Genomic DNA, 25247 nt, shown 5'->3' with positions numbered 1-25247 from the left:
GCAGCTTCTCTGAAGATCTCTGGGCTTGTCTAGTCCTGGGGTTCGACGAGAAGAAGGGCGTCGGTGGTTTGAGGAAAAGGATTGTATTCTGCCATGGCTGATGACTGCTAGCGACTCTGCTTCATCGTGTGTACATGGCGGGGTTGGAGTTCTGGAGTCGTCGCCGTGAAACCGCACGCTCCTGCGCTGCAGCATTTCGATTGTACAATTTAATATTACGCTTGGTCGACGAGCTACTGCCAATGTTCAGCTCAGAGGAACCTGTGTGTGGTCTGGTGGATTCTCTTGTTCATAGACTTGCTACTTTTAGAAGTCGACAGATATAATTGACATGGTTTTCACCCTTAGCATCAATCTTGACCTTACTATGCTTCGACTCAGTGCTTTCAGGTCGTACATGTCATGCGGCTGCTGTAGGTTTTCGAACTTGGGCTTGATGATCAATTAAAAGTGCGACAGCAGTTCGATCGTAAGGCTGGAACATAGACTCACGCAGCTCACTGCTCACAGGGGCATAGTATTGACCTTGCACAGCGAAATTACCAAGACGCCACAGCGCTTGGTGCTTGTCCCGCTGCCACGCTCTCGTAGCGCCAACCTGCAGCCCGTCTGCGGCCTCGTTCTCGCTTACAGTACACATGTGCAGCAGCCACCGACGCCATCGGGAACGTTTCGTGAGGTCTTGGTGTCCCCTGGTTGCTCGTACGGGTATCCAGAGCTGACTCGGATCACTCCTGTCCAAGTGCTTTGCGATGCACAGTGGACATTGGGGAGAAGGTGTTGGCGTGCAGCGAAGCAATTGATTGGACGGACGGCGCAAGATCAATTGATAGGATCCATGTCAGCTACAACCGTAACATGTCCGCTACGGCACGCTTGCACCCTCCATCTCATCACCCTTATCACGCCGTTTAGATCCCGGTGCGGAGATTCGTTCGCGACTTCTCACCCCCAAACTTGCCATCCGCCGCTACCAGGCCGTACGTTCGCCAAGTTTCCATTTGCAGTGATTCGCCCGCAAAGCTCTTGTCCAACCGTTTCAGGACCCTTGCTTGTGCTGGCCTTGGGGCCACGGGACAACAACGGGACATAGGATGCTTTCCCTCGCGTGCGCGCTGGCTTCGCTGCCCAGCGTTTGATGTCTCCGGTCGGATGTCCGACGACGTTTATCTGGCAGGGATACCATGCTGTGTTTCGTGGGACACGCGACGCGAGGGGGCTTTCACGTTGTTGTACGAAACGGGCGTTGCCGTCTTATCCATGCATCGTCTTTCGCTAACTTCTACATGTGCATCATCCTGGGACAACGACGCCAATGCTCGACACGCTTCTGCCGAATGTCACTTTACCTGTTCTTTCCACGGCGATGACGGCCTACCTTTGGTCACTTGCGTTCGCGCAGTGACCAACCATACCTATGGTGACTACGGCGCGGAAGCATTCCGTACATACCGGAAGCTACCCCGCAAACCACTACTGCACCAGAACGATACAGTACATAGAGCGCTCTACAAAACGCATGCTTGTGAATGTCGTTTCCATTCTATCTGTGCAATTCTCTCAAAGTGTTCAATCACCATGTCAGTCCAAAAAGTCGCTCTCATCACGGCCAGTTCGGCTGGTCTAGGAGCTCAAGTAGCTCGTGTGCTCGCTCCTGATTTCCGCATTGTAAGCTCTACCACTCCCGATTGCTGCTTGACACACTTACTAACACTTCTAGGTCATAAACTATGCCTCTAATGCCTCGCGCGCGTCCGAACTAGTAGACGAGCTTTCCAAGATCCCAAGCACACATCCAAGCGAATCCTTACCGCGCTTCCACATTCTCCAAGCCGATGTCTCCTCGAAACAGTCCGTGGAAACCCTCGCGAAGGATGCAATCAAGACCATGGGTCGTCTCGACGTCGTTGTGTCAAATGCTGGCTGGACACGCATGACCAACTTCCTGAACATAGACGAGGCAAACGTAGATGAAGACTGGGACCGGTGCTTCACCATGAATGTCAAAACACACTTATGGCTCGCATATGCAGCAAAGGACGCTCTGGCTGAGTCCGAAGGGACCTTCATCACAACAGCCAGTGTCGCAGGTGTCAAGCCGTCGGGCTCCAGCTTGGCATACAGCGTCACCAAAGCTGCGCAGATACATCTTGCCAAAGGCTTGGCTGTCATATTGGCGCCTAAAATCAGAGTCAATAGCGTGAGTCCCGGGATGATGTTGACCGAATGGGGATTGAAGTTCCCGGCTGCGAAGAGGGAGAAAGCGATTGAGAATACGAAGCTGAAGAGACTGGCTACGGTGGAAGATGTTGCAGATCAGATTAGGACTCTTGCATTGAGTCGCAGTGCGACTGGGCTGAACGTGTGCATTGATGGAGGCTCGTCCATTTGAAAGCAGGTAGAAGTCGCTTGGCATTTCGATGTGGTACTATACATGAATCGTCCTTAGACTTTGCAAGATACGACATCAGTGTGCCGAGCGTTCTAGGGAGACAATGTCTTTCCTCATGGCACACAAACTATCGACAACATATAGTCCTGTGAGCTTCACGCGGTGCTGGATGATCTGATATTTCTTACAACAAGAAAGATGGGGAGGCTTCATCATGATATGCTTGATCATATATTGATTAGTTTACAGTACGCGGGACGTGGCCACGTTATCGCATCCAAAAGGCAAGGACTGCAATGCCTGCAACCTCGCCACTAACCCCGATTGTAAATGACTTGACCTTTCCTGCTATCTTACACGTTTATACATCACAAGGTATTGTTCCCCCTTGATATAGATGTCCTGTCTACCACGTTGTAGGAACTTGAGAGTACTCCTTACGGCTGATATCAAGATCGTCGAAGATACTATCGTTGCCGTGTAGATGCTCAACGCGCAGTTCGTCCTCGTGCTCCAGCTTCTCGAGCTCTTCTTTGGGAGTGTTCTTGTCATGCTTCTGATCCTTCTTGGTAGCTTCAACAGCCTTATCAGTGTGTTCACCGATGAGCAGGATCTGCGTGTTGGCGTAATCGAGATACTTCGGCTTTACCTCAGACCACGCAAGACCGCGGAATTCTTCGATGAATCTAAGGAAGTCAGCTCTGATGCCGGTATCACACTTCCGTGCTGACGTACTCCTTGGGAAATTCAGGGCCTTGCGGCAGATTTGAGTAGGCCGGACCCGGCCGCTCTGGGTTCTTGACACTTATGACGAAGCTGCCTTGGGATCGCAAGCCAAGGTCCTCTTGCACCTCTCCTAGTTCCGAAGGAATAGTAATGGCGTAGACAAGATGTGTTGAACGATCTTCCGTACGGGAAATGAAGTACACGCCTTCTGCGACGGTGGCGACTGGTTCGACGCGGCGTGTACCCTGGGTCTTTGTCTCGTACTCATTACCCTTGAAGAAGTTATCTTTGAGGTCTTGTATGGTTGTGTTCGCCTTCTCGACGAATGCCATGAAGCGGTCGTTGTGACTCTTGGGAAAGACCTTCTTCGGCAACGCCAGGAGGCGATTGTTCTCGAGGTCGGGAAGCGCTCCCTGGCCTGCAAATTGTCTAAGTCAACATGATCAGACGCGAAGGGTGCTCTCGCTAACCTAGCTTTGTCCCAATGGGCAGAGGACGGAGAACAAAATACCTATACAAAATCAGTGTGAATCAGGAATAGTGGTGATGGTACATATGATTGTCTTGACCAAGCAAGGAAGAGATCTCCTTCTGCCCGGAAGACCCATCCAGGTACCTAGGGGCTTGCCCACGTCCGTTGAAGATCACCGACACTGTCGGAGTCTTCGATGCCCACACGATTGCGAGTGAAGAAATACACAATTCCCTTCTCGAGAATGTTCGACGCAATTTTCTTCTCGCGCTGGGAAGATTCCTGCACCGGGTCATCATTCGCTGTTGTCTGTTTAGTATCGTCGCCACCGTTATTCTCGTTGGTCTTTTCGGCTCTCGCTGTCTCCTCTTTGGGCTCAGTATTTGTCTTCGCTGGCTCTTCACCCTGCTTCTCGTCGCCATCATCGGCCGGGGTTTCTTTCATCCCAGTATCCACATCAGGGTTGCGGGGCGGATCTTCAGTGTTGTCGCCTGCTAGGGACTCTTCAATAGTGGTCTGCTTCGCAGCTTTGCGGCTGCCCTTGGGCGAGCTGGTGTCGGCCTTCCTCTTGGATCCAGCTGCCGCGTTTTCCTTTTCCGGGCTGGAGCCACTGCGCGCTGATGCTCGTGTACTTGGCATACTGGGTGGCGACAGGTAAGTGATCGTTAGATGTGTGAAGTCGATTGCTTCGGCACGAAACGTAGATAGATGTGAAAGTACGAGCGATGTATCTATGTAGGAGGTAAGTCAATTTTTGCCCACGTTTGGGTTAACAATTGCACTTCCTAGCGCGCCGTCTGCAACGCGACAGTGACGCGTAGGTAACGGTGACGTCATTCATGGGAGACATGCCGACGACACTTGTGAACGACAGCGAGAACATCATGGAGAATGACTGATGCAGATTCTCTAGGACATACATCGTATGGGAACGAGACTGCAAGGCGCAGTGCCTCCCCATTACGTTGCTTATCATTTGTTGTTGAGCTTCTCGCTCACAGCCTCGCTGCGTTGCAGTGTTCTGATCATCTTCAACGGTACATAATATCTTCTGGTACACCTTTCAAGCTTAGCGGCCAGGTAGCAGAGCATCAACCCGAACGCGATAGGAAGCTTTGCATGCCCTCGGCTATCCCTTCTGCGCTTGGCCTTGGGGCACAAACTTCTGGGGTGAATCCAAACTCTTCTATCAGGTAATCGCGGGTGGTCGGCCCGATTGTGACAATCGAGACGTCCCTTGGGGTGGCGCTCGATGCTGTAGACTTGCCCGGCCCAGGACTCAGAAGTCCCAAACTTTCCAGCATAGCTTGACAGCCGGTAGGTGAAAAGACTACTACCCACTGCCGCATCTTGCCCAAGACTGCATTGTTCTGCCAGATCGACGTGAAGTTCGACTTGAAAGACTGCATCTCACCGGTCTCGTAAATTTCCAATTCCTGCACAACCAACCTCTGTCCTGTGGGCAGGTCCGGGGACTGGAGCGTTTTCGGTATGACGTCCCGTCTCTTTTCACCAACAAGGAACAAGACATGAGGTTTATCGTCGCCCTCGTATAGCTCGTTGTAATGGTCTAGTATGAATTTTGCAAGAGCCTGGCCATTCCCCGTCTCTTCGCCTACTATGGGACAATGCAAGTTGATTGACTTCAGGCTGCGTGCGGTAGCCGGACCTACAACGTACAGTGGCATGTGCTTGGGGAGCAAGGCCTCGAGAAGATGGCTATCCTTCCTGTTCCTTACGTTCTCCACGATTTGCGCGAATGCTTCCACGGCGCGCTGAGAGGTGAAGATGATAGCACCATACTTGGGCCGCCCGCCGGGATGGACACCAGCAAAGTCGCCCTTTTCAATGTGCTGCTGAACTTGGTTGAGTGCATCTTGCTTGAAACTGTGCTCCAGGACGGGCACGAAGACGGGCTCATATTTGCCGTCGTCCAAAGCGGTAAAATACTCGTCGTAGGCGTCGGTCGGCGTAGATTTGGTTTTGAGCAGTAGCAAAGGTATTTTCTCTTGATCGTTCCGCGGTTTATCGGCCATGCTGGGGCAGATGTAAGCGAGTAAGTGGGCGAGACCGCTGGGGTGGGCTGCGGGTAAAATTGCCCTGCCCGTGCGCCGCGCCGAAGCCTGCGAAACGTGGTTCGTGGGTGAATATTGAATACCTTGGTTCAGGGTCCCTACATAACCTCGCCTCGCACACTCAATCATCCATCGTTTAGTCCCACTCAACCGCGAGTGCATCTCGGCAGCGACAGACATGGCCGACACCGCCGCAGCTCCCGCCGTCTCGAAGGGCGAGACCGATGCGAAGCAGCAATTCGTGCGCCCCGAGAAGCCCGACGAGACCGTTTACAAGGACCACCTTTACAAACTGGAAAAGACCCATGCTGATTCACAGGCCAAATTCGTAAGCAGTTTGCAGTTCTTTTTCCTCTGGCATTGTCCTTCTGCACGTTCTTGGTGTTGTTGCACTCTTCATAATGCTGTGATGCGTGCGCGTGCTCGAGTCACGTCTCCTGCGTGTATTCGTTCCAACCGCCTGTCTGCTGCGGGCGCTACATACAGCCAACACACATGCTAATCATTGTAGAACGCCGCAAAAGCAAAGCTCGACAATGCCCGCCCTAACAACAAGGATTCGCCGAACGCTGTACGCCAGCAAGAGCTCAAGGCGGAGCTCACCAAGATCCGTCAAACGCAGCAGGGCCAAAAGAGTTCGCGTACGGCCGTCCTAGACAAGATCAAGCGCCTCGACGAGCAATTGAAGGGCCGCATCGGCGAGCTCAAGACGGCCAAGGGCAAAGTGAACTTCAAGAGCGTTGAGGATGTTGACCGCGAGATTGCGCGCCTTCAGAAGGAGGTAGACACCGGACGCATGAAGATCGTTGACGAGAAGAAGGCACTCAATGAGATTACGAACCTCAACAAGGCCCGCAAAAACTTCTCGGGTTTCGACGCGCAACAGAAGTCGATCGACGATCTCAAGGCGCAAATAGCTGAGCAGAAGAAGCTCCTCGACGACCCCGAGCAAAAGGCTCTCAGCAACAAATATACTGAGCTTCAGGATGAGCTGGACAAGCTCAAAGCGGAGCAGGACGGGGCTTTCAAGAACATGAAGACTCTCATGGAGGCTCGGGATAGGGCGCGTGAGGACCAGCAGGCTAAGTTCCAAGCCATCAAGGAGCACAAGGACAAGTACTACCAGCAGAAGCGCGCGTTTGCTGAATATGATTTCCAGGCCCGCAAGGCCCGTCAAGAGCGCAAGCGACAGGAACAAGCAGAGTACCAGGCCAACAAACGGAAGGAAATGGCTGCAAAACGTCTTGAGGAAGCCAGCGCTCCTGCATACCAGGATGAGATCCTCGCCTCGGAGGGCTTGATACGCTACTTCGATCCATCGGCACTGCCCGCGAAGGAGACGGCAACGACCAGCAAGTTTGCTGCTTCTGCCCAGCGGACTGTCGACGACTCTGGTTTGAAGGGAACCCGTCTTTCTAAGAAGGGCGATGATGAAGAGAACTACTTTATTGGTACCAGCGGAAAGAAGAATAAAAAAGGACGGAAAGCCGCTGCCCCTCCATCTGAGAAGTTCAATCTGAACATTGGTATCCTCGATGAGCTCGCCAAGGTTGGAGTGAACCCGCCGTCCGGCCAGGCAGATGTCCCCGCCACCGTCGAGAAGCTGAAGGAGAAGCTTGAGAAGTGGAAGGCTGAGCAGGACGCAAAGACTAAGGAGGTACGTAACTATCCGTTAGAGCATCGAAAGTTCCACGAAACTTCGCGAACATGTACTCGGTGTGTGTAGGCCAGCGATGTACTGTGGAAAAGCAGACTGTGTACGAGTCGGCGCCCAGACTAGGCATTGCTTTGCATGCAGTTTTCTTATACTATCCTTTTTGGGGTACTGCAGGAGGATGTGGCCGGCAGGGAGCTTCCAGAAGAATCGCCGCGCACTGCACAATGCTAGTTGGACCATCACGCTGACCTCCTGTTAGAACATCGCAAAAGCGCAAAAGGAAATTGACCGCTTGGAGGCTGAGGAGGCCGAGGGTGTGATAGACAGTGCGCGTAAGCCAGCCGAGAAGAACCAGGCTGTCAACGGCGGCCCTGTTTCGGCGGCAGCCGAACTTCAACAGGAGAAGGCTGCAGAAGCCGACGTGGCTGAGGAGCTCGAGAAGGCGAAGATTGAGGACAACGAGGCTCCCGAGTCGTAAGAAGCTCTGCACCCATCATCTTTATGCTTTATCCAGTAGCTGGACAGTCACCGTACTATGAGCATAACGGGGTTCTAAAAGTCGCAAATTGCTTACAGCACCCATCGAATCGGACCTCTGGTTGGTCCTGCTTCATCCTTTCGCAAGCGTATTCATGCTGCAATGTCAGGTGGTATATTATTTGGACTGTAGGATTGCTGCAATCTACAACTAAATGACGAAGTAGACGGCTAGACCTAAATAAAACTACATTATTCGAAATCTTCAACCTGAAAGTGCCGGCTGTATAACGTGCGCACAACGTGGTATGAGGGCGTCTTACTCTCCCAAGCCCCACATGTCCCAAAACGTGTGCCACGATTGCGAGAGCAATCATGGTATGTAGTAGATCGTGATTACCCCAGAATAGGTGGGGTTCCTGAGCTGTGGAACGTAACAACGGAAGCTTGACGTCATGGACTAACAATCATAAGTAAACGCGACTTCGCGCTCTTATCCGCTCTGCCCCTCACGACAACTTCGCTCGATTAATTATACAACTCCACTCAGGTATGTACAATCTCGTTCGGCGTGTGCGCCTGCCTTCGACCGTGGACCGCTGCATCCGAGCAAGCTACAGTTGCAGTCGAGTTAGTCCTGTTGGTCAGGCGCAGCGAACCTCACTGCATAATCACTGGCTAATGCTCTGTAGGTAGTCTCCATAGACCCAATCAATCTTTTCCTGCATCGAAACCTCAGTCGTCATCCATGTCGTCCTTCAGTAATGCAGACACGGGCAGCAAGCCCGCCGACCCCTACACCTCGCAGAACAAGCAGGATCCTTCTCTCAAGGAAAAGGTCGAGGATCTCTTCAGCTTCATCGACAAGACAAAAATCTGCTTGATGACTGCGCAAACCGCGGGAAGCGATCTGCTCACGTCGAGAGCCATGGCTCTGGCAGCAAAGGTATGGTACCCATGTAGTCACGCGACATGACTTACGGTACTAACGTAACGCAGGAGGGCAATGGCTTCGACCTTCTCTTCCACACTAACACCGAGTCCGGCAAGACAGATGATCTGAAGACCCACCCCTCCATCAACATCGGCTTTATCAACAACTCCGGCGAGTGGGCGTCCATTTCGGGCCATGCCTCCATCGAGACCGATCGCAACGTCGTCAAGAAGCACTACTCACCCGCCCTGAAGGCTTGGATCGGTGATCTCGGTGACGGCAAGCACGATGGTGGCCCAGAAGATCCACGCATTGGCATCATCCGTGTGAAGGCTAGTACGGCGACGTATGCTGTTTCGAACAGTACAACGCTCGGAAGCTTTGTTGAACTGGCCAAGGGTGTTGCAACAGGCCAGCCACCTAATGTGAATAAGTTGCGGGAGCTTACGGAGGCGGAGATCTCGCAATGGAAGGCTCAGTAGGAGCGTCATGGGTGGGAAGACGAAGCATGTACATATGCTACAGATGAATGAGAAAGTCTCATGTGTAATGCATCATGAGAGCAGACCTTGAAATCCAGTCATAGTAACTACTCAAACCTTGATCTGTGACGTTTCAGCAACACTTCCGGGGTGGAAATACTATAGCGACTCTTACTGTATAACTAATCTTCAACTGTTACGGCATGCCCACTTGCCTGTAAGCAACGACGACTCCCGAGACATTCGTCTCTTCACAATGGACGCAAGTTCTCGGATAATCCACCTGTTATGTGTTGATCCAGAATTTTTCATACAGAGACCAAGCGCATAGGTATATTAGCAATACCGTTCTGGCACAGTTTGGCCTCCGCGATCCATGTTTTCAGAGATCGCATGGGAAGGTTGCGTCCAAGACACTCTCGTATCCTCATCTACCCGCTGCCCAGGTGTCATCTAGATCACGGCAAGTCATTCAACGCAGAAAGCCAGATATGTCCCTTCCCATTGAATTCACCTGATCCTCGAGTCCCCGTTTCTTCCGCTCCAGTTGCCTCACTTCTTCCTCTTCACGTCGAAGATCCTCTCCGGTCATGACAGGCGCCACAATCTCCGCCTCCCCTGGCTCTTGATCGACATATTCGCGTGACCGGTTAAGCTTGCTCAATTGGGTTGTTTGTTCTGCAATACGCGACTCATAATAGTCTATCGACGCTTCGAGTCGGCTATGTCGCTGACGCATAGAGGTAATTCGATCGTGCGCTCCAGGTATTGGACTGCAATTATTAGCCCCACATGACGCTAGACTTGCGACACCACATACTATACGCCCAGTAGCTTCTCAGCTCCCTCCAGCAGTGTTTCCACATCTATGTCATTCTTGTTGCCGCCATCGTATGCTCGGTATCCAAGGCCGCTGCCAGCCCCACCTCCACCTCCTTGTCGTATTCGCTCGACGAGCTCATTACCCAGAACAGCCGCAACGGCCGTGTTTCTCTTGGGTGCTCTCATGGCATTCGCGCCTCCTCCAGCGATACCCGCGGCGGCGCCGGTGGGGTTGAATATCGTGTTACGTCTGTTCGAACCCCCGACAGATTCCTGAGCTTTGGAGGCTGCAGCGGCCGGCGGGACAGAAAAAAGCGCTCTCTCGTGTGATTCTGTATCGCGGATCAAACTCGTAATATCGTGAGACTGGAGAAGCGCGTTTGTGAATATCTTCGGCGGGGGAAACCTGGTACATGAGTTAAGAGTGAAGGTTCAGAGGCTTGAAACGTACGGTAGCTCGGCAATGGACTGCGCACAGAGCGAAATCTGTTCCAAGTGCGCGTCGAGGAGCGACATGGCTGACATGTGTGATCTATCTACTGGACTGTTCGAATGCGGCGTGTTGGTTGCGTAGGTCTGTAAATACGGTCGGGGAAACGCTAACCCGCTCCGACGATACGACGATACGCCGCCGGCAGCTACGACCTAAAGAGCTCCCGCCTCACCTGCATCATCACCCCAACATCTGCTCATTGCCCCTCCTTCTATCTACTCTCGATCGCCACCCGTACTTTCTCCCGGTCCCGCGAATTGACGCAGATCAGCAGCCATGGCGGAGAGCATGGAAGGCGTCGTGACGGAGGTCGAGCAGCCAAACACCGAGAACGTGGAGGAAAAGACAGTCTCTGGTAAGCCCTCATGTACAACGCAGAATATCCAGCATGCATCTTTTCACCTGCGCTTGCGGCTTCGGCGGGCTGCCGCCGCAGACCGGTCGCATTTGTCCGGATGCGATGCGCGCGTACGCTTCTCGACCACATTGGGAGACTAACCCGGCTGTTGCAGAGATTCGCTCCAACTTCGCCCTGCTGGAGCGCGCCGTCGCCCAGTTTGATACCCGGTTTACACTGAGAGCACTCCGCTCAATATCGTCGCTCCGAAAGAAGCTCACCGATCGCGTGCTATGTACGGTCATCGTTGTGACGTACTCGGCGAAGAACCCCACCGCGCGGCTACTTATCCAGGCGGTGGGGATGGAGGCCGAGGATCTCAAAGCTGTGGCAGACCAACACAAGGATGCGGTGCAGGCGCTGAAGAATAGCACCAAGGAGCCATTACCGGAGGTGGATGTTTACATAGGCATTCTACTTCAGGTACGTACATGTATGAATAGGGTGGAGATGTTGGTGTCTTGCTCCAAGCAAGGCTATCTACGTGGTTGAGGCAGCGGATGACGTGTTTGGTATCTGCTGCGACATGATCATGCTTTGCACATGTGGCAACTTTTCTCTTGCTTTTAGCTGACTTATCCAGGTGTACCTTTACGACCAACAAGACTATGAAGAGGGCGCCGAATTCTCCACTCAACTAGTAGACAGGATTCGGGAGCTGAACCGGCGGACACTGGATTCCCTAGCCGCGAAAGCGTACTTCTACTTCTCGCTCTTCCATGAGGAGCTCGACCCTAAACCGCCTTCCAAACAGTCGCAGGTCATTACCATTCGAGGGAAGTTGCTCGCGGCTCTCCGCAGTGCCGTGCTCCGAAAGGATCTGGACACTCAGGCTTCGGTCACCACATTGCTCCTTCGTAATTACCTCTCCACCGCCGACATAACGCAAGCCGATCTGCTCGTTGCGCAGACACAGTTCCCCGAGAATGCACCAAACAACCAAGTCGCCAGGTATCTCTACTATCTTGGTCGCATAAGGGCCATTCAATTGTCATACACCGACGCACACGAGCACTTGATCAGCGCTACCCGCAAAGCACCGTCCAACTCCGTCGCGGCAGGTTTCTACCAGGCCTCGATGAAGCTCCTGATAGTAGTAGAGTTGCTCATGGGTGATATTCCAGAACGTGAGCTGTTCAGCCAGCCCCGTCTTGAGCGTACTCTGGAGCCATACTTCCGCTTGGTCCAGGCAGTACGCGCTGGCGACCTACCAAGCTTCTTGAAGATTGTCCAAAACTCCGCAAAGGCCTTCCACCGCGATGGTACTTACACTTTGATCCTGCGTCTCCGCCAAAACGTCATCAAAACCGGAATCCGCGTGCTCTCGCTCTCCTACTCGCGTATTTCCCTACGAGATATCTGCCTGCGCCTCGGGCTTGAGAGTGAGGAGTCGGCAGAATACATCGTTGCGAAGGCGATTCGCGATGGTGTCATTGAGGCTTCGATTGATCACGAGAAGGGCTTCATGCAAACGAAGCAGGCCGGCGATATCTACGCCACGCGCGAGCCCGGCGAGGCATTTCACGAGCGTATTCGCGCCTGCTTGACACTTCACGACGAATGTGTCAAGGCGATGCGCTACCCAATGAATCAGCATCGGTTAGAGTTGAAGAATGCTCAGGAGGCCAGAGAGCGGGAGCGGGAGCTTGCAAAGGAGATCCAGGAGGGTGATCTTGATGATGACGATGCGGCGGGCGACTTTGACGGTTTGTAGATGACTAGATGGCGGCGCTTGGCCGGCTCGGACTCAACGTTGTCTTGGGTGTAAGATAGTCGTCTCTAGCGAACATCGATGGATCGGCCTGCTGAAGCAGCAAGCATAATGAAGCATGTTATCACGAGTACTGAAATTTACAATGCCTGCGTAGCTCTCGCTTGTAATTCGTCAATAACATCCAGCTAGTCCAGCTGGTTCCCATGCACTTTAGCATGCTTGCAGCAATCTTTACGGTCGGTGTGATGCAGGACATCGTTTCCAGCAAGCTATCTCTTGGGTCCTCTTCCTTGCAGGCCATAATGTTTCCTTCTGTAATGCCTTTACAACATTCTCGGTAATATAATGAGACATTGGAATGTGGACATCCCAAGCTAAAACGCCAAGTCTGCCGAACGCAGATCAAGCACATGGCGCACTAGCCTCATCCGTAAATCTCCGTGAATGAAGCTCCGCCCCGCGTCACCACCCATAGTCCCCGCATCAACAGATAACAGTAGCATATAACAGTGCAAAAAATGCTATATTCGCGCCTTTAAACATGCTTCGCGCTTACCAACATGTAAGTCCTACTTAAACTAGCCTGCTAATCTGAGGAAGGATCAGACTAACAGATTGTCTATAGGATTGATGTACCGCGACGTCTGCGCCGTGCTATCCTTCTCAACGACCTCGACCTTGTGAAGCGCATCGTGCGCAACAACCCCTTGTACCTACAGAACCCGGACTTCGACGACAAGAGTAATACAAGCTTGCATCTCGCGGCGAAGAATGGATTCACCGCGATTGCGGTACGTCATGCCTTCGTGGCCTATCGTTCCCGAGGGGGAGGCAGGAGCTTATACGAGTGTGATGACAGGAATTCCTTGTTGGAGCCGGCCACGAAAACGAGCTTGTCAGCCGCAACAACGAGCTCGAGACGCCGCTCATGCTGGCAGCCATGGCAGGCAAGGAAGAAGTCGGCGTGATGCTGGCAAAGCGGTTTCCAGGATGTATTGCGTGGCAGAACAGAACTGGGCTGGACGCCGTACGTGTTACCCTCTCATCCATCCCTTTAGTACCGCACATCCTAGCTAAAACCCAAGCAGCTCATGCTTGCCTGCAAAAGCGGCACAGGCACCCTTCACCTCATCCCTACGTTACTCCTCCACGCACCCCAGATCCTCACCTCCTACGACCACGTCGGCAACACGGCGCTGCATCACGCCTCCGCTGCCGGCGAACTCAAAGCGCTCCGCATGCTCCTCCAGTATGGCGCCAATCCGCTTGCCTCAAACGCTTACTCCTGAACCCCCGTCCACTACTCCGCGACGCCCGCAGCAGAAGCATACTTCAAGACGCTGATCATCGAATTCGAGAAGAAGAAGGCTGAGGGTAAGAGACTGGAGAAGGAGCGCGAGAAGCAGAGGACGGCGGGCGTGAGGCTGGTGACTGACCAGGAGACAGTAGGTGTAGATGTGGGTGGAGAGAGACAGAGAGCGAGAGATGATGCGACGATTGCGGGTCTTATGGATTGGAGCCCACTGGAGAGGAGGAGGGCTATGACGCCTACGGAAGGTGTTAGAGCCGGACCGTGGCCGTTCACACAGTCTGGTGGCAACAGGCCGAGGGCGGAGAGCGGCGAATCATCATGAGAATATTGATTTGCGGCGTTGTATATCTGGATATAGGGCGTTTAGGAGTTGCTCAAGGCTAGGGGGTCTTCGTATAGAGCTCTGGAGCTGTGAGGCGTGTACGAGTGATCTCCTCTTGATAGCCTGTACAGTAGCAGCATCGGCAAGTGTCTAGCGAGCACAGAACATGAAGAACGGGTATCAGATTCCATTGTCCTGTCCGATCAACTGCACGTCGACCACCTACCTAAGATCATAAATGTTCAGCCTGGGATGCAGGCAGTCCGACTCAATCGCTGATGCCCACCCAATGAAGCGCCATGAGGCATAAAATATCCCACCCAAATGAAGCCCAATCTGACGAAATCAAATGACAATGAACAATCAAAACAAACGCCGTGATGCCCAAACACCCCTCGCTATGCAGAAGATCCAAGCCTAAACGATGACTTCGAAAGCGGCGAAAATTTGGAACAGAATCATATGGAGACTAGTCGTCCTCAAATCCAGCGTTGAACTGAGCCAACATATCATCTTCCAGATCTTGGTCATTGTCCCCGGCGAGGTCCGTACCTCCGCCCTGGGGATCAAATTCATCACCTTGGTCTTCTTCAGGTCCCGTCGTCTCGGGACTAGGCAGGCCCGAAGACTCTTTGTCTGCGTTGACCACATTCGTCAGCGACGTGACTCGTTCCATGGTGCGCCTTTTTCGTTTCTGCAACCTGGACGTACTGTTGACGCTAGAATCGCTGTCCCCTGCCTCCAACTCAGCATCAGACTCCGTGCCCCTCTTCCTCTTCCGCCGGACGGCTTTGGTACCGTTGGCCTCTGTGTTTGCGCTGTTTGTGGAATGTACGCTTTCTGAGTCGGAGGCCCGAGAACCTTCGGAGTCCGATTCATTCTCGAACTCCTCGATCTCCGCTTGTATTGCGTCCCAGTCGTCATTGGGCATGTCGAATATAGATAATGGCGACTTGGCATCATCTTCGTCGGTCCCATTGATGCTTTCTTCCTCTTCCAGCTCTTCTGCAGGCGCTGGGGTCCCACGCTCATCATCCACATCGATGTAGTAGGCCTCTTCCTCAACGTGTTCCCATCGGGTACAGCATTCGGTCATCCATTGGATTGTCACAATCTGTATGTTGCCTCCATCGTGAAGGATCCGCGCTGCCTTTTTCACTTTCGATGTCTTCCGGTCTGGGTTCGCGATGACATGTGTCGTTCGTTTGTCAACGTTGAGAGCTATCTGCGCACCGAAACTCTTGACCCACAGCGCGAAGTCGGAGCTTGTTGTTGTTAGCTTTAAGACAGTTGTGAGATCTGATTCACTTACGTTTCAACATCCATGCCTAGCGGTATTATGCCGGAGAATACAATGACGCATGTAGCAAGAGTCTCACTTTTGATGCGTGGCATAATGTAGGCGATGTCAGGCACCATCCCCTCGAGACGCGGTTTCCTGGGGCTTTTCTCCCCCTTGAGCTCGGCAACGCGACTACCTCTAGGCTTCACTATTGACCTCTGGTATTCATCATAGAATGCCTCATACACGCGCCGCAAGTTCTTTTCAACGACTTCCAAGCCATCGTCGCTATTGTTTAATATAGCACGGTGGTGTTTGTGGTGTTCAGTGGACTGTATCTCGCTATGCTCGGGAATGTCGGATCTCGCGGCTTCCTCCTCGTCATCTTCTTTCTCAAGCGTAAGCTGTTGTTGCAATAAGGGTCGCTCAGTTTGTTGAGCAACAATGATTTTCTCTTGTTCTCTCACACGCTCTTCGAGAGCTTCTTGACTTTCTCCAGCGCCCATAGCGATCATTCGCTCTTCCAGATCATTTTCGACCCCGTTTGTTGTGTCTCCCGAATCTGAATTCACAGGTTTAGGTGGGAGGGGTTTCCCGGCAACAGAAAAAGGAATCCCTTCAGAATCAACTCTGGCTTTATTTTCGACCCTGTCTTTGGGAGTGGTCGCAGGAGCGGTCGCAGGAGCAGGTACCTCTAGCTGCTTGGGCAAGAAGCTAGCATTGATGTCACCCGCACCGGGGAAGAAGTTGAACACCGGAACGCGGACTAGATAAGGGCTGTAATTCCAAACATCCGCTCTGTCGTCGATGATGACCACCATGCCAGGGTTATTTGGGAACAACCGATGCAAACTCTTGGCCTTGTCTGTACCGTTCTCGTCGCGGCTCAAGATGCGATCGCCAAAGTATTTGCGGTCCGGATCGATTATCTTGGCCACAGCCTGCGCATAAGCGCGGGTTGCCATTGTATAGATATGCATCTCGTACAGCTGAGACATGTTATCAAAGAAGTCCTTTAGCCCTGGGCGTTTCTTGACGTAGTACCAGTTCGCGGCAATGTGGGCAACGTTGTCGTCGGCCAGCTGGAAGCCCTCGACATCTTTGACAAACTTGTAGTTCGGATTCGTCGGGTCGTCCTTCCACTCGGCGATTGTGCGCTCGCAGGTTGTGTGGATGACGGTCTGGTCGAGATCGACAATCAGGGTCAGCTTCTTCGCTTCGAGCAGGCGCGTTTTTGCAGCTTCTTCGGCCTTCCTAGCTTCCTTGTGGCTGACAAGCAGTGCAGTGTTGTCGTGCGTCATGTTGACGGTTGCGCGGGTGATGTCGAGCTTCTCGGTCAGGTAGTTGACCTCGGTCATGTCCTTGCCGCACATGGTGCACAAGCCTCCGAACTGCTCTTCGTGGGTGCATGGCTCTGTAATCTCAAGCAGGAGGGTGCTAGCAACTTGTTAGAAGTGGTCGAGGGGAGGGAATGACGCGGGGCCTACCCTGGTCTGGATACCACCTGATCCTTCTTGATGTGCCATGTCTCAATCTGACCGTCTACCGGAGCCTCGAAGCTGGCGAAGAATTTATGCAGAACTTCTTTGGTGTCGCCCCATTTGTTCGTCTCTTCCCGGAGGCTCTCGAACGAGTAGTGGAAGAGCGGTTGGAAGCGGGCGACGTCGTCGCCCTGCTGCTTGGCAATGTCGGTGACGGTGATGGGATAGTGCAGGCCATTGGGCGCGCCTATCTTCATGGGCTCGGTGTGCGTGTCCGAATCCATGGCGACGAGCTGCGTGGGCTAACGATGGATGGCGGCGCATTCGGTACGCGGGAGCTCTGAGGTTGGAGTGGAGGAGCTCGGACGCAGGAGCTTGGGGCTTGTAGCGAAGCGAGCAATGATGCACAGCTAGCTAACGGGCGCCCGCGCAGCCGAGTGCAGCCAGAGAAGCAGATGGGCGGGTGCGTGGATGCGCGTGGGGGCGACGCGACGGTCGAGGGACGGTGGGTTGTGGTGGGCAATGCGGCTCCCGCAGCGCACCAAAAGCTTTGTGCAGCTTGGAAAGAGGGGCGTCAGTTCCTTTTGTAGTTGGGCCGGAGACCCCTGGCCTGCAGCCATCCTAGCGGGCCGCCTAGGCTAGTCCATCAGCGTCTTTGGCACGCGACGCCCTCGACGGCTTTCAGCATGCAGACAAAGGAGCATCTGTCGCATAGCTAGCGAGTAAGAGACACACGCTGGGCGACGAGGCGTGGTCGAGTCGAAAGAGAATGGCTCCAAGGCAACCGCGACCGCCCGCACCCCATCTGACGTATCAAGCAAGCTGCGGGCACCCGAGGCATTCACCGCAGCTGAGCAGAACTGGCAAAGGCAAGCAACCTGCGCATTCGTCTCAAAGTATCCTCGTGTCAATCGAGCCTCCTATTATGCAACTCCGCGCTCAAACCATGCAAAACCGGTCCCTCTGTGAAATGCCCGCCTTGCACCGGCAGCCTGTGCATACCAGACGCCCATGTTACAGATCAACAGTCTAATAGAAACAGCGAAAAACGCTGCAAAGAACTCAAAGGGGAGCACACACGGCTCCTAGTCAGCCTGGTGCTGTTGCGACGACATGACCATGCCGCCCAGCGCCAAAGTTGCCGGTCCCGTCTCCGACCCATCCGTGACTTGCTCATGCATCCCAGACATGGCTTCGAGAGGAAGGTCAAGGTCTTGCACGTCGCCCTCATCGTCAATCAGAGTCCAGTCGGCGTCCACCTCACCAAAGTGGTCCTCCTCCTCTGCTCGTTCGGTCTGCCGACAAGACAGAGCTTTGGCTCGGTCAAGCTCGCGGTAGATCGTTTGTATGGCGACCTGGGTACCGTTCTCCTGTTGCAGACATGTTAGAACCAAGACTGCATGAGAGGGGGCGCACCCTTACCTTCCGGATCTTGTTCCCAAGGATCCTGGCCTTGACCTTCATCCGTTCGCTGTTGGTTGCCTCCCACAATGCTTTGCCCAGCATCTTGGTGTTGATCCTTTTCAGGTACGTACCTACACCAAGGTCTTCCACGCGCGTGGCAAAAAAGAATTGATCTCCGAAAAAAGGCTTGATGATAGTCGGCTTTCCTGCTCGAAGACTTGCCCCAGTAGTGCCCGAGCCGCCGTGGTGAACAACGGCGTCCATTTGCTTGAACAACCAGTCATGCGGCGCAGCGTCGATCCTGAAAATTTCAGGCGGAAGTGGAATTTCGGCTTCAGATGCCGCCTTGGAGGTAGCCTTGTCACCCTGCCATTTGTCTGACCAACCTTTGGAGAGGACACAGCGAACATCTGCGAGCTGTACCGCTTCGATTATGGTCCTAGTGAGAGCAGCCGGATCTTGAATTACAATGGATCCAAATCCGATGTAGACCAGCTTTTTCTCGTCGCCTCGGGCCTTCTCGATGAATTGACGCAGGTCGTCTGGCGGCTCGTACTTGTCGGCCTCATCCAGGAACCAGTATCCGGTGACGCGGATCCAGTCGGGCCAGTCGCATGGCGGGGGCACAACATGCGGGCTGAAGTTATATAGGAATGGTCGCTGATTCGCCTGCATCCTGGCCTGCGACGTGGTACGCAGCTTGAGCTGTTCCCGACGCCACCTGTTCATCTGGCCGGCAATCGCAACCCAGAATACCTTGTCGATGGTCAGATATGTCATACTATTCCAAGCGCCGCCCATCTTGTTCGGTCCTACTGCAAAGGCATGTGGATAGGCTCGAGTCCGTGTCCAGGGCATCGTGAAGGCCCGGAAGTATGGGATCTTCAGAGCTTCGGCGATGTGGATTCCAACCATGGCGGATGGACTCTCGATAAGAACATCGGCCCCCTGACATGCTTTCCAAGCTGTATCGCACAACTCGTCTAGCCAACCCCGGAACGTCGAGTTTGTCTCTTTGAGAAACCCGTAAGAAAACATCCCGTGCTGTACGCAGATGCGCATGAGCTCGGCAGGATCACCAGCTACGGGGGCGAAGCCAATGCCATGTTTTTTAACCCAATCTTCGAACATGGCGTGGGTGGCGATGGTGGGTTGATGCCCCTCCTTGATTAGTGCTTTGCAGAGGGAGATGTAAGGTTGAACATCGCCACGGGATCCAATCGTCAGGCAGACTATATTCAAAGGCTCGGACGGCTTAAAGTCCACGATCGAAGCTAATGGGTCGTCGAAAATGAGCGGGATGCGATCAAGCTCTGCTACGGGTGTAGTCGGTATATTAACGTCCCCCTCGGCGGTATCCCGTGCTGCCTGGAGCAGGTCATGCTCCGCCTTGGCCGCTTCATCCTCGCTGTCCACACCATCAGATGATTGCTCTTCTTCGATGTACTTGGTGCTCTCCAGGATGCGCAAAATCGAGATGGCGCACTCGTCGCGATGTTCGGCTTTGGCAAATTCAAAGAAAAGCTCTTCGTGCCCTCGAATAACGACAACCAGTCCGTGATAGCCCATCCTGAAGCCCTTTTCCTTGTTGATCGTTTCGATGTCCCGCATTGGCAGAATGATCTACACGAGTAAGTCAAGTCACAAAGCCAACGCAAGGCGTTACGTACCTTGGTCTTCACAGTAGGCACAAGACTTCGGAAACAGAAGGAGCGATCGCTGATGTAAATTTTCCCGTAATTGGGAAGGATGCGTTGCAGGTAAGCAAAGTAAGAAGACTGAAGTTGTTCATTGGGCAAGGCGAAGTGCTCCTGAAAGTGCTGCGCTGCCTTAGCAGCATCCCCGTCTTCTTCAGGATCGTGCACCCGGTCGTTGGGCTGCAGTCCGTCCGCCACATTGTAGTGTTTTCGACCGCCGGCTAGCATCCCAGATACCTTCTCGTAGTACCCCATGGACTCGGTAGAAAGTAGGGTACCCATCTTCTTTGACCGGGTGCGTAAGAAACCTGCTAAGCCGGCAGCTTTTTGAAGTGGATATGACGCGATGTCTTGGAGTGCAGTTGACGAAGTAGACAAGCGTGTGGTCGTCGCCTCTGGGTCGTTCTCGATGTCGGATTTATGTATGCCTGTCTGCGCGGGGCCTGTGCCGCTAGTGTGTTTGCTCAAATGGCGCGATGGCTTCGAGTGAAAGTGTCGCCTACCTGACGAACGCGTCGTATCCTGTGAATCTCGTGCGAGATCATCAATTCTTTCAGACGTAGTGGCTTGGCCAGTGTGAATTGTTGGGGCGCGAAATACATCTGAGCGGTCGAGGATTTGACTTGCAGACGCATTGCTCTCGTCCATGGATTGTACGTGGGCTGATGATTCGTTACCTGGATCTACAGAATTCGGAGCCGAATCTGAAGTATCTTGCAGTCTGGGCGACAACGGCGACTTATCGCCCGGTCGGCCCTTCGACTGTTTATCGTAACGATTGCCGCTGAAGCTGCGGCGAGCCTCATGACTAGGTCGTCGAAGAGAGCGGCTTGCGTCCATACTACGTCGCACGTCCAGGCTCCTTCGCACATCCAGACTAGATCGAGAATCTGCGCTCATGCTTGAACGCCCAACAGCAGGACCAGGCAATGGCGATAAGGTTGCTCTCACATTTTCTTCTATATACGGTGCGTGGCTGGGACTGTCGTGAGCTGTGCCTGCATTATGGTTACTGGGAAGATCCAGGACGGTTGGTATTGTCGCGCTTTGGTCACCCTGCTGCTGCGCTGTCTGGTGGTGTTCGTTGTCATTGATCATGATACGGAGAACATTCAGAGCATCCTGACCCTGGCTGAAGAAGGAAAAGAAGTACTGTCGCTTGTTAGCTTGGGACTTGATCAATAGTAAGGAGAAGGGGCACTTACCTCGTCTATCGCGTATGTTTCATCATTGTCAATCACACGAATTTTCACCGTCTCGGCGAAATCGAGAATGGTACTCTCTTCAATCTCGAGAACGTTTCGAATGGGCAGGGAGATTTTCACGCTATTGCCCTCATTGTGCGTTCGGAATATGACCTTTTGTATAGACCTTACCCACTCTTTCGCGCTCACCGCACTATCAGCCTTGAACTGGAAGGTCTTCTCGTCTGTGGTCACTACGAAGGTGGTTTCGTCCTTGTGCTTGTCTTTGCCATCCAGGATCTCGGCAGATATTGCATATTGCAAGTTGATGCGGTTGCGGGGAAAGTACAACTCTGTGGGGTTGGTGTAGTAAGCTAAAACGTCGCCTCTCAATACGAACCAGTATCGGTTATATTTCGACCGGCCGCGTTTCGAGAGATAGCCGGTCTTACTAACATCGTGCTGTGCCCAAGTAAGCTTGATACAAAGAATTAGAATGTGAGCACATACATGCTTCTTTGGTATATATGCATAGAAGCAGATGTGCTTCTGGGTGATATACATGTAGCCCTGGAGCAGAATGCTTTGCAACAGCCAGCAGGGGTATTCTGTACGAATTAGCCAGGTTCCACCTGGTCTTCTGTTTGACAAACCTGAAATGACTTCCTCCAAATCTTCGAACTCAAAGATCTGCTGCAAGCGGTTTGCAAGCGAAACAGTTGTTTTGCCCTTGTGCCCGCTCATTGTTCCTATGTGCCTGCTCTTGCGGTCTAAGCCGCGACGCTTTTCAGAACGCAAGTCTTGTCCGGATACCGTCCTGGGCTTGGTAGTGACCAGGGATTCGTCTCGAGATGATGAGGATGGTTCATCTTCCGATGGACGCGAGGGCAAGAACTGCGACGAAGACATTGGGTCGGCTGCTTGGGCCTCCGACTTGGAATCCTTTCTGCCTAACATCTTCAGCTTGGGCAGCGAACGCAGCAATTTGTGCTCCGAGAGGGCCCTCCGGTGCTTGCTCTTCAGCGGTTTGTCCTCTTCCACCTCTTCAAGCGGGCTGTGAAAATCGTGGATCGAGCTCAGGCGGCTCATCCTCGCTGCACCATCCAAACTGCCATACTTGATATTCCGCCTTGCCTCATTGTCGCTGTCACCCGAGTCCACCTCCTCTGTGAGGCCAAGATCCGTCTGCGAGTGATGACCGGCTCGTGAAATCATGGAAAATATAGACTGGTGCATGGATATTGCGTTGATATGCTTCGGTGCCGCGACATCCTCGTCCGCATCGCCGGCATCTTTAAATCGCTCTGGGATGTCCAAGGACACACGCCGTGAGTCCTTGCGCTTCTTTGTGAGCTTGCGGACAGGCCGCTCTCTTGACCGTTCATCAGCAGCCATGATGCGTAAAGGGTGCGGTGCTCGCGATTCGATGGACAGAGAAAGCGGTTGTGACGGAGGCGGAGGATGATCGGGTTAGGGTGTCGCGCTCAAAGGGTGGCTGCACAACAACGCTTGGAGAACACCAAGCTGGTCTGAGATCAAGCGGTACATCTGCTTGGGGCAGCGACAACGTGGGTTGTTACATGTTGGCGACGCGAGTCGAGCAGCAGACGCGCTGGGCCACAGATTCACCTGACGTTCGTCTCGATTTAGCGGCGTTGCCTTGTAACCCGCATGTGCCCACCTTGATAAGCTCCAACATGCAGTCAGAAGGCACCAATGATGCATGGCAATTGTCTCACACGCGCACACAGGCCGCCAACGGTCACCCTTGGTTTATTCACGGCATTCATGACATTAGTTGTTTGGCTCCTTTCGACATCTGAACCAGCTCCCGTCGGCCACGCCAAAGCACACGCCAGATACGTCAGCCTAAGCTATCGATAACGGGACCAAATCGCGTGCGCCTCGGGCGCCGATCGTCTAGCGCTACCCCGGACAGCAACGGCTCAACAGTGCACATGGAAGACGAACATCTGAAGCTGGTCGTGGCAAACGGATTGCGGTACTTTCGAAGATTCGTTGCTCAGCTCGGAGTTTATTCTGGATATCTGTACATGACTGCAGCAATACCATAGACAAAGGAGATCAATAACGCTCATTATGATACCACAGCCTCAGCCCAGCGTTGCCATTTACAACCTTCCAACTCCATCGTCCATCGTTCCTATCCCAAGGCGACCTTACAATTTATCCCAAGCATGGTACACCTTACTTCGCCTTGGCAAGACCGACGGCGCTGTTGCCGAGGTCGTATACAGAGTACCACCTCCTGAGGAAGGCGTCTCCGAGAATGGCGAGAGGACCGACAGGCTCCGGAAAGTCCATGCCCATGAATGCAGAAATGCAAGAGCCCTGTACCTCGAGAACGTAGTCGTGAGGGCCGATAGTGAAGTTGTGGCCAGTGAGCGTGAAGGTAAGGTCGGGCAGACTGGCAACCTTGTCGCACTCAACCGTGTACTGTCCGTTGAAAGACTTCTTCGCGCCTATCTCCTTGTTCAGAAGCTCAGCAATGGTGGAAGGCAGAGCGATGAGAGAGGTACCGGTGTCGAGGATGACACCAGTGTTGTCCATCTCAGCGGTCTCGTCACCGAAGGTGATCGCGTCGAGGTCGACCTCCCAGTAGGCCTTGCGCCTCAAGGGGATCTTGGTGAGCTTGCCGCTGTAGTGGTCCGGATTGACACCACCGAAGATTGCCTCGGATTCGGAGCCCTCGTCGTTGGTATCTCCGAGGTAGAAGGCGAAAACGGGCTCATCCAGCAAGCCCTGGTCCAACATATTGTAGAATGGTGGGACGATCTTGTTAACACTGATGGTGTCGTAACCCAAGCCCAGAATGCCATCGAACCTGCCGAAGGCGAAAGCAAGACCAGGCTCGGAGGTAGCCTCAGCAAAGTCCTGGTTCTTGACCTTCAGATCGCCGATCTGGAAGGTGTCCTGGGACACGAAACCGCTGAGCGAGCCCGATCCGTAGCGGATCTCGAACGAAGAGCCGTTCTTCTTGTAGGTGGACGATGCCGACGAGTCATACTTGGTGTGCAGGTAGCAAGCGATCGAGCTGCATTCAGACGACGGAACCCAAAGGTTGGAGCTTCCAGTGTCGAGGATGACCTTGAAGTCTTGCGGAGGCGTACCGAGAGAAACTTCGGAGAAGTCTGCGGTTCGTCAGGAGCTGCTCGGGGGTTGCTGATAAGCTAACAAGGTACATACACTGTGCGTTCAAGAAGTTGGTGATGGGCACCGGGTGCGTTCCATCAGCGACGTAAGGCGCCTTGAAGACCTGCTCAGCGTGCGTCTCGGCCTTGATGCCCATGTATTTCTGTCCGAGAGCCTTCGCCTGCTCTTGGAAGTTGGCGTATTGCTGCGACGGTTAGCACGAGCGGTGCAAAGGGCGCCTTGATCAATCTTGCAATCGGGTGCGAGCTAGATCCGGTCGATGCGATGATGACTTACGAGCTGCTCCGATAGAGGCACCTTCTTGAGCTTCATCTTGTGCACGCCAGCGCCGCTTGCGGCGCCCATCAGCGAGCCCGCAGCGAGGAGAATGGAGGTCTTCATGAAGACGACGGGTAGGCAAGCGCCTCAACAGATATAGTGACGACGACGATCGAAGAAAAGCTCCTTTATGAAGCTGTGTTGTGATGGTAGAGTGATGTCTGGAGCTCCGGGAAGCTTGAAGGTGCAGCCTAATGGTGGCTGGGGCGGCGATGACGGTGCCGCACGTGCACCATCCACTTTTGGATTAGTCCAAACACTAGCTGCGAGGGACCCGTACCTGCGTGCTGCGGACGAAGAACCATGGAAGCACTATGCGCGCACCCAGCGTCGTGCATCAATGATAGTAACGAGGGCAGCTGTCTTGCGGTTGCATTGACAATTCACCAAGCTGCACGAAGCCACCGCGCTGTTCCGATGACGCTTTCCCCT

The 25247-nt window shown here is 53.5% G+C and overlaps 11 protein-coding genes across 11 annotated transcripts; 5 read left to right on the top strand and 6 right to left on the bottom strand.

The window, feature by feature from the left end:
• Positions 1-1578: 1578 nt before the first annotated feature.
• Positions 1579-2392, top strand: N0V89_010939 (uncharacterized protein; the record flags this gene model as incomplete). Its single annotated transcript, XM_056219678.1, has 2 exons — positions 1579-1668; positions 1721-2392. The coding sequence occupies 2 exons, from the start codon at positions 1579-1581 to the stop codon at positions 2390-2392; spliced, it is 762 nt and encodes a 253-aa protein (XP_056066805.1).
• A 406-nt stretch (positions 2393-2798) lies between these two features.
• N0V89_010938 (uncharacterized protein) lies at positions 2799-4229 on the bottom strand (the record flags this gene model as incomplete). Its single annotated transcript, XM_056219677.1, has 3 exons — positions 2799-3078; positions 3128-3536; positions 3767-4229. The coding sequence occupies 3 exons, from the start codon at positions 4227-4229 to the stop codon at positions 2799-2801; spliced, it is 1152 nt and encodes a 383-aa protein (XP_056066804.1).
• A 452-nt stretch (positions 4230-4681) lies between these two features.
• On the bottom strand, positions 4682-5626 carry HEM4 (uroporphyrinogen-III synthase; the record flags this gene model as incomplete). Its single annotated transcript, XM_056219676.1, has 1 exon — positions 4682-5626. The coding sequence occupies one exon, from the start codon at positions 5624-5626 to the stop codon at positions 4682-4684; it is 945 nt and encodes a 314-aa protein (XP_056066803.1).
• Positions 5627-5843: 217 nt separating this feature from the next.
• BFR1 (multicopy suppressor of BFA (Brefeldin A)) lies at positions 5844-7800 on the top strand (the record flags this gene model as incomplete). The annotated part of the gene is made up of 3 exons (XM_056219675.1): positions 5844-5993; positions 6177-7322; positions 7582-7800. 3 exons carry the CDS (start codon positions 5844-5846, stop codon positions 7798-7800), a joined length of 1515 nt encoding a protein of 504 aa, XP_056066802.1.
• A 747-nt stretch (positions 7801-8547) lies between these two features.
• Positions 8548-9215, top strand: N0V89_010935 (uncharacterized protein; the record flags this gene model as incomplete). Its single annotated transcript, XM_056219674.1, has 2 exons — positions 8548-8745; positions 8799-9215. The coding sequence occupies 2 exons, from the start codon at positions 8548-8550 to the stop codon at positions 9213-9215; spliced, it is 615 nt and encodes a 204-aa protein (XP_056066801.1).
• An 819-nt stretch (positions 9216-10034) lies between these two features.
• On the bottom strand, positions 10035-10553 carry N0V89_010934 (uncharacterized protein; the record flags this gene model as incomplete). Its single annotated transcript, XM_056219673.1, has 2 exons — positions 10035-10443; positions 10489-10553. 2 exons carry the CDS (start codon positions 10551-10553, stop codon positions 10035-10037), a joined length of 474 nt encoding a protein of 157 aa, XP_056066800.1.
• Positions 10554-10806: 253 nt separating this feature from the next.
• On the top strand, positions 10807-12641 carry RPN3 (26S proteasome non-ATPase regulatory subunit; the record flags this gene model as incomplete). The annotated part of the gene is made up of 3 exons (XM_056219672.1): positions 10807-10885; positions 11043-11350; positions 11511-12641. 3 exons carry the CDS (start codon positions 10807-10809, stop codon positions 12639-12641), a joined length of 1518 nt encoding a protein of 505 aa, XP_056066799.1.
• A 541-nt stretch (positions 12642-13182) lies between these two features.
• AVO2 (Target of rapamycin complex 2 subunit avo2) lies at positions 13183-13930 on the top strand (the record flags this gene model as incomplete). The annotated part of the gene is made up of 4 exons (XM_056219671.1): positions 13183-13203; positions 13256-13432; positions 13501-13668; positions 13727-13930. The coding sequence occupies 4 exons, from the start codon at positions 13183-13185 to the stop codon at positions 13928-13930; spliced, it is 570 nt and encodes a 189-aa protein (XP_056066798.1).
• Positions 13931-14744: 814 nt separating this feature from the next.
• fcp1 (CTD phosphatase Fcp1) lies at positions 14745-17322 on the bottom strand (the record flags this gene model as incomplete). The annotated part of the gene is made up of 3 exons (XM_056219670.1): positions 14745-15540; positions 15588-16994; positions 17045-17322. 3 exons carry the CDS (start codon positions 17320-17322, stop codon positions 14745-14747), a joined length of 2481 nt encoding a protein of 826 aa, XP_056066797.1.
• Positions 17323-18123: 801 nt separating this feature from the next.
• On the bottom strand, positions 18124-22718 carry ATG26 (Sterol 3-beta-glucosyltransferase; the record flags this gene model as incomplete). The annotated part of the gene is made up of 6 exons (XM_056219669.1): positions 18124-18408; positions 18461-20065; positions 20113-21291; positions 21345-21785; positions 21834-21931; positions 21977-22718. The coding sequence occupies 6 exons, from the start codon at positions 22716-22718 to the stop codon at positions 18124-18126; spliced, it is 4350 nt and encodes a 1449-aa protein (XP_056066796.1).
• An 813-nt stretch (positions 22719-23531) lies between these two features.
• On the bottom strand, positions 23532-24878 carry APR1 (aspartic proteinase precursor; the record flags this gene model as incomplete). Its single annotated transcript, XM_056219668.1, has 3 exons — positions 23532-24475; positions 24531-24681; positions 24774-24878. 3 exons carry the CDS (start codon positions 24876-24878, stop codon positions 23532-23534), a joined length of 1200 nt encoding a protein of 399 aa, XP_056066795.1.
• Between the last annotated feature and the right edge of the window lie 369 nt (positions 24879-25247).

The sequence above is a fragment of the Didymosphaeria variabile genome, assembly GCF_027946475.1.
Source record: "Didymosphaeria variabile strain IMI 356815 chromosome Unknown scaffold_8, whole genome shotgun sequence".
Taxonomy (NCBI): Eukaryota; Fungi; Ascomycota; class Dothideomycetes; order Pleosporales; family Didymosphaeriaceae; genus Didymosphaeria; species Didymosphaeria variabile.
This window is presented reverse-complemented; position numbering and strand designations above follow the sequence as displayed.